This window comes from Pyxicephalus adspersus, chromosome 4, assembly GCF_032062135.1.
Source record: "Pyxicephalus adspersus chromosome 4, UCB_Pads_2.0, whole genome shotgun sequence".
Lineage (NCBI taxonomy): Eukaryota > Metazoa > Chordata > Amphibia > Anura > Pyxicephalidae > Pyxicephalus > Pyxicephalus adspersus.
Window position 1 is genome coordinate 94,459,560 of NC_092861.1, and position 10,658 is coordinate 94,470,217.

Sequence of the window (10,658 nt, forward strand, 5' to 3'; positions counted from 1 at the left end):
CATGTTTTCCCTTGGAGGCCATGTCACTTTTTTCCAGTGATCCTGCTTTGATCTACTATCCCACAGGCAGATGAAACATGGGTACTTTGTAAATCCACTTTGCTGTCCAAGTAGGAAGTTCAACATTTTTAAATCAACACATATGGACCATTGGTGTTCATGATAGCAAAGAATTTGTAAGACAATTTTGATATTTTCATATTCTTCTTTAAGTTTAGTGTTTAGTGACCAATTGGAATTGATGCATAGCAGTTGCCAGTAAAACAAATTACATACTTTGAGTGGAACTGTCTATGAAAAGCCGCCAGTCTTCTGCTCCGTATTCTTGTACTCCCATATAGGCTAGTAGTCCAGGGATGTTACAAAAGTACAGGAAATCCCCATCTTCACTGAAATATGGTAGGAGTGTCACCTCCCTTGTTCTATAAACCGTTATTTTGACTTCCGGTCTCTGACAGTTCTTTTCTTTTAGCCTGGATGCTAAAAGTTCAGTTGCTGGTTTTGACAAACTTAGGTCACATAATAAATCATTGAGCTCTTCTTGGGAGAACTGCTGGTTTGGTGAAACACTTCCTTCATATTCACTTCCACTGCTAGTTCCTGGATTATACTCCAAACCCTGTATATCCTTCATTTAACAGGAATATCAGGGAGTGTACTGAACACTGGTATGGGAACATCAGCACCATGCGGCACAGGTCGTCTTGCTGATTCCAAATCAGGGTACTCTCACTGTTTTTTTTCTTATTTACGATTGAAACCTTTTACATTCACAGCACAATAATAACAATCATTATGATGATTTTTGGGCTCTCGTTTTACCATAGGTACACCAAATTTCAAACTTTTCAGTTTTCCATTTTTCCACGGACGTAGACACTCTATCATATGTAGAGCCCAATACTTATCTTGGTCCCTCAGTTTAATATCAAAATATGCAAGCTATGCTTGTTTCACAAATTCTGTAAAGTTTCTTCTCTGTTTTTGCTGAGAATTTTCACCACAAATGTAGCAAAATACATTAGGGTCATTTAAACAACTTTTTCTTGAAGAACTCATATTTCTGTAAAAAAAAGAAAATTTATGAACAAAAAGAAGGCAAATGAAAGTTTCATAAAAAATGCTACATTTAATATATAAAATGCAAAACATCGGTGTAAATAAAGATTGATAATATTATGCTGTGTTAACATTTGTTGTTAAAATTGTCTATTCCGATTCCTATATCATAAGAACAAGAGCCAACTCAATGAAACTGATGTCATTTCTGGATTCAGCAGACCTGGCAAGTGAACATTGTTGAGCTGTGGTATCATCAAAACTATTTATTTAGTCTGACATTACAAACAGCCTGACTGGTAATAATGTTGCCCATGACATTAAAGATAAATATAATTTCATAGTTTGGTGGAAAGCAGTAAACTGTAATATAGTTAAACTTTAAAATAATTAGAATCCAGACCAAATTCTATAGGAGTTTAAGTTTATTTAAGTTTATTTTTTGTTTAGGCCAGTGCCACAAACTTAAGTATGTTTCCAGTGTCTGAAATTGGAAATTCATGGGAGAGAGCTATCACAGTTTAAAAATAAAATATATTAGTTGGTTTCCCTGATCTTACTGCACATGTAAAATGATATGTCATTATATGAGTGCTAGGAGCACCATCAAGGCAATGCAGAGACCTCCCACCCCAAAGGACTTTGGGTTACTGTTCAAAATGTTTCCCTTTAAATGTAATGAATACTGTTAAGTCTTTTTTTGCTTGTTTTCATTGTTGCCATAAGTAGAACCTCTTTCTATTTCAGTGACTCCAATCATTCGCCGCACTCCAACAGAGACTAAGATAAAAGAAGAAAAAGCATGATTACAATGTCATAACAATAGGAAGTTTCCCTCTTTTAGGGCTATGTCATACATGTGATCCTGATTCTGCCAGCCTCAGAATCACTTACAGACTACTTCCTATTCTCTAGAAAACTGGTATTTCAATAGCTGGTCTAGCAAGAATCTAGGCATCAAACAAGGGAAGAGAAAATCTGAGCTCCAACATGAAACTTTATAGCATGTCTGTATTCATAAAGAAATGATATTTAATTGTAGAATATCATATTAACCTCTCATTAGTTTAAAAATGTTTCAGTTGGATGTAGAACAGTATAGGTTTGAAAGGCAACATAAGGTTAAATAATATTTCTCAACAACCCTTGAGTGTAACTACTGTTCAAGTTGATTGCTCCTGTAAATTTTAGGACCAAGAAGCCGATATTCAAAAATCATTATTGATACATTAACTCATAAACTGAAAAAGTTTTACCTAAATATTAGCATGAAGGACAGAGAATCCATCTTCTCTCTAAGGAATAACAGTAGCATTGTACTATAATCCACTAATAAAGGCAGAGAAAATTTTGGTGCTAAAGAGCAAAAAGTCAGTAACTCACATATTATACTTTTTTTTAGTGCAACAAAGTTTTCATTGAAAAATGTAAGTTTGGTGACAGGGTCATGACAGCTCTTCTAATGCTTGGTATGGAAAAATAATTAACTTTTTAGGGGCTAGGTGACAACCCCAATCTGTGACATCTGCTGCAGGGGTTTTGACCTTTCCTCATTCTTTAACTGTAGCACCTATAGTGTACTATCTGAAAAAAAAATGAATCTAATGTAAGCTATTTTTTATGCTGAAAAATAAAATGTAAATGCCAGGCAGGTTTATCTTGCAATTAAAACTAGAATGTAATATATTTTAGAAGATTAAGCCAAATATACTGTAGTTTAGCTGGGCTGCCTGTAAGCAGCGTTTTTAGACCACAAGAGGAACTTAAATGGAAAAACATGATGCATTAGCACCAACTTCAGACAACTCTGCACCTGTGAGGGGAAAGAAAAGTAAGGCTTTGTCAGCCAATCCACTACTTCTTTGGAAGTGTTACGGCTATACAGCATGACATACACTGATTCTTGAAAATATGCTCTGACCACTACCTTGTAATGCAGAACCTGCCCAGAGTAAACAATTCCTGTCTTTTTAACTGCAAAATCAAAGTCAAGGCTAACATAAAGCATTAGGGGCATTTTTAACCATACCCAGTCAACTTTATGGATGATAATTAGATGTCTTTAAAATTCTGGCCCACTAGCTGTTGTGTTTTTGAGACTCAATGAGGTACACATCAAACCAGAACACCCCTGTTTGGATTAAAATGCTATGTGCATCTCTTTTCTTTGTGTCTGATGTATTAAAAAGCTTATGGTTGAAGGTATATTGCTTAAACCTAAACTTCCTATTACTTCACTTTTAATTATTTGTTTTTAGTTTCTCAGCCCTGGCTCAAATGTATATCCTCATATCTGCAAATAAAAAAAGTTATTCTACCAGGGTCAAAAATGAAAAATTGTTTGCGTTTTAATGAACTGTGATGGGAATTGTGGTGGTGCTACATTGGGATGAATATGCATTTTAAAGTAAATACATTTTAGGTGCCTAATCTTACCTATTACCATAAGTAGAGCAAACATAGCAAGTGTGAGGTATGATCCGCTGCTGATCATATTAGCAAGCACTTTGCATAGAGGGTAGGACAGCAGAGATGCCCAGAACAACCAGTTTAAAAGAGTCCATGGTCTACGTGCAGGCACAATAGCAGTACCAGGATATGCTCCTGTCTTGTAGTATTCTTCTTGAAAGGCATCCTAAGATGACAACACATCTAATTAATAACTAATTAATATCCACGCTGTTAAGCAGTGTATGAATTGTTAGGATCATTAATGATCATTTCCACTGACAACAAAAACAACTGAGCACGATTTGTTCCATAGAGAGGAAGAGGTAAGAGGATGAGAGGAAAGTGCCCTGCTGTATCCTCCCCTTTGGAAACAGAAGTGATTGTTCCATTTATTTAGAGATTTGCCAAAATAATTTATCAAATGGCATTGAACAAAGCTGGAATGACACTATTTTTTTCCAAAGAAGATATTGGCCAATGAAAATATAATGTCTCTACACTGTACAGTGTTTAAAAGACTTTAATTTATAAATTTGTTTCTAATTTTACATATTAACCCCCCTAGCAGTAATCCCGAGTGTGACTCGGGGTGGATTTTACTTGCAAAAAGCGGTAATCCCGAGTCACACTCAGGGTTGCCTAAAACTTAAAAACAACCACTTACCTTGATCCGTTGGCGTCCCCCCCACATCCTACTGGTCCCCGCAGGTCCTCAGGACACATCTTCTCTTTTCGATCTTCAGCCGGCATCTGCAGAGACGATCTCTGGGGTTTCCCGATGACGTTGGTGCATGTGTCGGTGCAGGCAGGTGGATCGGCGGGAAATTAAAATTATTTTGTATTGGATTCAATACAAAATAGCTGTATTGCATACAATACAAAGAAATCTTGATATTATAATATATATATATATATATATATATATATATATGTTTATAATATATATATATAATAAACATGCTACTGTACAGTTATATTACGTTACACTATTTTTTTTAAAGTTTATTACTAAATTTATTAAATATTGGACATATTTCGTTGAGTTATGCCTAAGAATTATAGCCTACAATGTAAAATAAATTTCCATGCAAAAAAAAATGTACCGCTTTTTGCATGTAAATACGGACAGAATTAGAACGCTAGGGGGGTTAAGGTATTTATTTCACATGTTTCACATAAATAATGTTCCTTTCCCTTAAAGTAATAAAGAGGTGATAGTGATGCAATGATAGTCAGATGAGGGACATACTTTTTCTTGGTACAGCTTGTGGAGCCAACTTGCACAATCCTGTTCATCTTCAGGGATTTCTTCTAAAGGAATACGCCTGGAGGATTACAAAATGGATATACAAAGTTTTAGTATAGTACAAAGTAGAATGACTTTATTCTGCTACTTTGATACAAAGCAATCAGGTTCTTATGAGATGCGAATAGTACAAAAAAGAAAAACTCTTAATAAAGATAGTGTTAAGGATTCTCTAACAGTTATGGTTATTTTGCTGAAAAAAGGAACCTTGAAATATAACACCACCTATGTAAACTGTTTTAGTGCATTGCGTATAGGAGAACAGGGAGGAGTTAGAGAAGAACCATTTCACAGCTCTGGCCCACAACTATTAAATAGGAAAGCCAAATGGGTGAAGTTTCTACTGTAAGGCGTTTCTGGTAAACCTTCCCTTCTGGATCCCAGATTTTTTTTTAAACCAGTGGGTGGCTAAAAACACTGTTAAAACTCAGCATTCAACAGTGCTGTATTTTCGATTGTGACTTTTTAATAAATATAACTTACAGTATATGCACAGTAGAAAAGCCTGAACATATTTTGTGATACACAGTCATCATGAATGGTTTATGCCTTGAAAGGTAATTTCTTTACAAATTTTTGCATCTCATAGCATTAATTTTCTTTATCTGTGTAAACTTACACTTACATGTGTAAATTTACACATACAACAGATTTTACTGATAAATTTATTACAATCAGACCCTAACTGTTCAAAATGCTTACCTTACATAAAGGTCTGCATGGTACTTCTTCCCATTTAATATTCCAAGTAATGTGGGATTTTCATTATTTCTGAAGTTCAGTGTGGAATCATATACAGCAGATGCTGTTTAAAAATATACAAAGATTCACTTTTTAGTTTTTGTTGTGAACATTTTTTATTTCAAGAAAAGAAAAATGTACAATTTCAGGAGAGATTAATTGTGAACACAGAAAAACTAATGACAGCAACTCCACTATCATTAACAATCTAAAAAAACACATAATGCAAAAGTTAAACCTGCCTGGGGGCTGAGACCACAGACAGCAATAATAAATATTGCCACAGTCCCATATGTTCACCCATCAAAAAACTGAGTGAAAGCCTGGACCTGCTGATACATTCAAACACATAAAGGTAAAAGAGCTCTGTTTATGAATAAGCTAACACATTGCAAAGCGCACTACCTTCCTATTCCAATGTGTCATTATTAAATAGCACTAACATATTTAAAATTGCCTGCACGCTACTTAGATCTTGTTTGTATCATAATGGGTTGAAACCACTTGTTCTTTGTTAGACAGGTTAAAGCTTACTTTGAACTCATTGGAAGGTCCACTTTTAAATCCCCCTGCCCCTTACTTTTGTTAAAATGCAGCATAAAGATCCATAATAAGAGGATAAAGTTAGACAATATTCTCTTTTCTCCATTTTTCATGGTGCCACTGAGATTTCAGACAAAGGTGAGCACTCCGGCAATAGAATCCAGCAAAAATATACTACAGCACAGTACAGGAAACATCTTTTCAGTGAGATTTGGAGCTCTCTACATTCCCCATACTTCTGGGCACTGGGGAAGCTGTGAAAAACGTAAGTATACTATCTAACTTTATTTACTTATTTATTTTTATAATCTAAATACTAAAGTCAGACATTTTCTAAAGTTGGGAAAAAATTACACAACTCATTACCAGGGCACTGTAATATATGTTATTGTATCATTCCATGACTGTGATGTTTGCCCTCACTGTATCAGTATTCAGGATATTCTTATAGAAAATAAGGCATTGGGCATTATAAGCTTTCCAAGGCTGGAGAAGAAATACTTTCATCAGTAAAGCTGGGTGATCCAGCAAACCTGGAACGGATTTGGTCCAGAATTGAAAACATTTTCTTAAAATAACAAATTACTTTTAAGAAATCCATTCCAGGTTTGCTGGATCACCCAGCTTCAATGATGAAAGTGTATCTCCTCCAGTTATTCATTTTAAATATAAACAAATTGTGTCAATTTTAGTGGCTATCCATTATGCCAAGAGCTAGTGAGCATGCTAACTTACCATTTACTGTCAACAAAATCAGAAAATAAAAATGGGGGTGTGGTTGTTCAATTTATTAATGTTTATTTTTTTAAAATTCTGCCAAAATCTTCCTAATGGCTTTGGCAATCCACCAATGTGCCAAAATGTAATGTTTTGACTGGCGGTACAGGAACAAACATTACCAGCTGCCAACATTGGATAAATAAGATTGCAGAATAAGAGAAGCCTAGGTGAGTATTTCAATAAATATGCCTTCATTTTATACATATAGGTCCATTGTAACTGTAGGATTAACAATCTTTGTATAGCTATATAGGAAGCTGTACACAGAACATCAATGAAGTTCCACTAGATGGCAGACACTTCATTCTATTTCTAGATTAAGCATGTAGTTTAGTTTTGTAAAAAGCCACATTTAACATACCACTACTGTAAGAACTAAAATGTGGACTGCTTTACCAATGCAACTCGAATTGCAACCCCTAGGATCTCCCAGATAAGAATATACATGAACTCTGCACACCCAAAGAACATATTTGTGAAGCTGTTTATATTTGGGTTTATTTTAGTAAGTCTAGCATTGCAAACACTATGTAATATTGTGCTGAAATTTATTCAACTTTGCATTATATCCTATAGATGTGCAGATTCATCAGTGTTCTCCCCAGCCCCTTTTAGCAGGGCGCACCACCCGGCACTTTTCAGTAACCACCCGGTTGTTTTTTGGTAGTTACTGAGGAGTTGGGTCACAATACAGGGACTGCCACCCACCTTAAATGTCTTCCCACCCAGCTAAAATAATTTCTTGGTTGAGCACTGTTCATGTATTAATATTTTATCCATCAGTTGTGTAAAGGATTACCCTTTGATTTCACTGGGATCATTAGAGTCTTGATGTAAAGCTGCAGCATGCTATTTAACCTGTTTATGGTAAGAACAATTATCATGGCACATGATGTTTCTGCTAAGAAATTCAGTCTCAGCTGATCAATAGGTGCAAGGCTGTTTGTCTTGGAGGAATGCTTTGTTTAATATTCTAAGTTTACTTCTGATTGTAATGCTCATGCTATTTTGAGGGACACTAAATACAAAACACATTTCTAATTATGTGGTCTCTCTTGATTTCAACAAAATGTTTTCCATTATTCTTCCACTCAATCATTTATTTTATTTATTGCAATATTTGCTTTCCACATTATGCTTTAGACACAGAGATGTATTTATCGAACTTAATCTTATTTTTTTTGCTACTCAGCATAAGCTGTTTATCGCACTGTCAAATGCATGAGAGCCTCTACACACTAACCACAGAAAAATCAATTTATTAGAATTAATTAAACAACCTTGTAAAATAGGGATGAAATGAAAGACTTGTATGTGCATTTTTTGTTTGTGTCTGCATTGCCCATTACCATCAGGACGGATTATCATCATTATCCACAAAAGAGCAATAATGAAAAAGAAAGAGTGACAGTAAATGCAGTTCTGAGCCCTCACAATCTCATGAGTGAGGCCCTTCTTGCAAAAGGGTGTAGCCTCAAAAGATTCTTCAACTGGTGCTATAATGTTATCTAGATCCTGTCACTACATTCCAAGGCTTAACATTTCACATACATACTAGAAGATAAATGACATGAGGTATTCACAAATTACATGACCCTATGATAAAATATAGCCATTTTGTGGGCAATCCAAATAGTTGCTTAAGGTATGACATTATCTAAAAAGTCTATGTTGGTATAGAAACTAAAATACACACACACATATTACATTTTAATCTGGCAACAAAGTGACAGCATGTTTATACAGTGTGTTCAGACAGCTTGTTGGAAAGTTTCATCTTGACCAATTGACCATTGTAACTACAAATGAGGAAGCTGTATATTACCAAGGTTGAGCACACATGCAATATTTGTCCCTGGAAACAATCTTTCATGATTGTTACCAGCGACAGAGAGTGACAGATGAACAGAGTGTTGTACACACAGTGCCTGTTCGGTTCTATAGAGAGCGAGGGGAGGAGGGAGGACAAGCAAGCACAACCCTGATGTCATCTGCTTCCTTGACTTGTAAAGCAGTGGCTGGAGATGTTGGAGGACTGCTGTACACATCAGATTCTCTGGAGATAATATTCTGATGTGTGTACATACCCATATACAGTTGGGGCTGCATGATCGCTAACACTCACCTTGCACTAGCACTATGGTCCCAGAATTAATTTTGGCCAGGACACTGGCACTGGTATGTTAACCGTGTTTTTGGTGCTATATAAAACGGCTATACAAAGACTAGGGACACAAATTTGGAAACTCTTCTGAGAGATGATTAGTGGCAATAATGTGCTGTGTAATTTGTTGGTGCTATATAAATTCCTGTAAATGACAAAAAATATGTCCATGAATAGCCCAGTTTTTTTGGCTGTTAGCCAACAAATATATACCACATTTTGGTTAAAGGTTTGGGGCTTGTTTCTTCAAGATATCAATCTACCAGTATTCCTCACATCCCTGTTTAACAGTAAATTAGTTTTTTTACCTACTCTGTGCCAGATAGCAGTCAGGCTGGGATAATCCCCATCAAGTTTCATCTCCCTTCTAGTAAGATTGTTCAGGATTTAATCTTCAACTATTTCTTTATTCAATTATTTTCATTATCTAAATGATTAAATTCAACTGCTTCTTCAGTGTATTAGATTAGAGGCCAATCCGTCCGAGTGTTAATTATCCAAAGCATGTGATCTAGGCAGCTGGTTGTACTGCTTTATTGAAACACATTAATACTGCTAAACACATTTCAAAATAAACAGTTTCCTGAAAAACAATGTTCAACCCACAAATATATCACACAGTAAATGTATGTTTTGTAACACAACTGGGTCCCATACATTTGCAGCAGAGCTTTGGTTTATGTCTGCAGAGTACAACCCCATAAACTTCTATTATTACTTCTATTTTTACTGATACAAATAATCATTTGTACAAACAAACTGTTGTTTTCCTTACCTACATTTCTTAAACTTTGCACAGTGACAGCAAATCCTTTTGTTCTGGGTAGGAGGTGATATTTCAACTTGGGAAGGCCTTTGGCTTCTGCAACTTGCATGCTGATTTCATGTTTCTTCTCTGTGAAGCGTGTGCCCTCACAGTGGATTAGAAACTAAAATGAAATGACACAATTAGGATTATTTTATATGCAATCAATCAACAAGATTTGGTATATTAATTTTGTTTAATAATTTATGAACTTCTAGTTTTGAGTCGGTACTGAGGGGAATCAGTAACTGGAGATGCAGACAGGAATAACTGGAACCTGGAGGGAACTCAATGTTTAAGCAACTTCCTCTTGCCAGTCAATTGCTTTTAGAAGGGAGGTCATGAGACAAATGGAAATCACATGACCCACAATTAAAGAGAACCCACCACCAGGGGAAGCGCAGGTGCAGAGTCAGTTCAGGTGCTGTTCGCACTTCTGTCAGCAGATTGAGTGCTTCTGTGGAATATTCTGATTCTCTGGGATAAAGAGGCAGCTCTTTGGGGATCACATGGCTCAGAGCAGGAAGTGACCAGTGGACAGGATTCCTGAACAGGGCTGCTGCTGGCTGCAGAGGAAAGTGAAGTGGGTGGTACAGACACAGCCACAAATCCCCTGGTCCTTTAGCGATCCATGACACTGTACAGTTGAAAGAACCTCAATTGGTCACATCAGAAAATTTCTGTTGACTGAACAAGCAACTGGAATGTTTTTGAGACCTCTCAAACTAATTTTGGCTCATACACATAAACTTTACATTTTTTTTTGAAAGGATGATAGACAAAATAATTGATTGTTTTTAAATTTGATT

The 10,658-nt window shown here is 35.8% G+C and overlaps 1 protein-coding gene across 7 annotated transcripts in view; it reads right to left on the reverse strand.

Annotated features, from left to right (window-relative positions):
- Window positions 1-1,116: 1,116 nt before the first annotated feature.
- The window catches only part of AGPAT4 (1-acylglycerol-3-phosphate O-acyltransferase 4), a 57,320-nt gene continuing 47,778 nt past the window's right edge, over window positions 1,117-10,658 (reverse strand). For all 7 annotated transcript variants that reach the window (XM_072409054.1, XM_072409052.1, XM_072409057.1 and 4 more), the window contains 5 exons: window positions 9,820-9,973; window positions 5,519-5,621; window positions 4,760-4,835; window positions 3,496-3,694; window positions 1,117-1,839 (listed from right to left, as the gene is read on the reverse strand). In XM_072409054.1, the coding sequence (XP_072265155.1) occupies window positions 1,748-1,839; window positions 3,496-3,694; window positions 4,760-4,835; window positions 5,519-5,621; window positions 9,820-9,973 (624 nt within the window). In that variant the 3' untranslated portion in view covers window positions 1,117-1,747. The remainder of the gene's footprint in view (window positions 1,840-3,495; window positions 3,695-4,759; window positions 4,836-5,518; window positions 5,622-9,819; window positions 9,974-10,658) is intronic.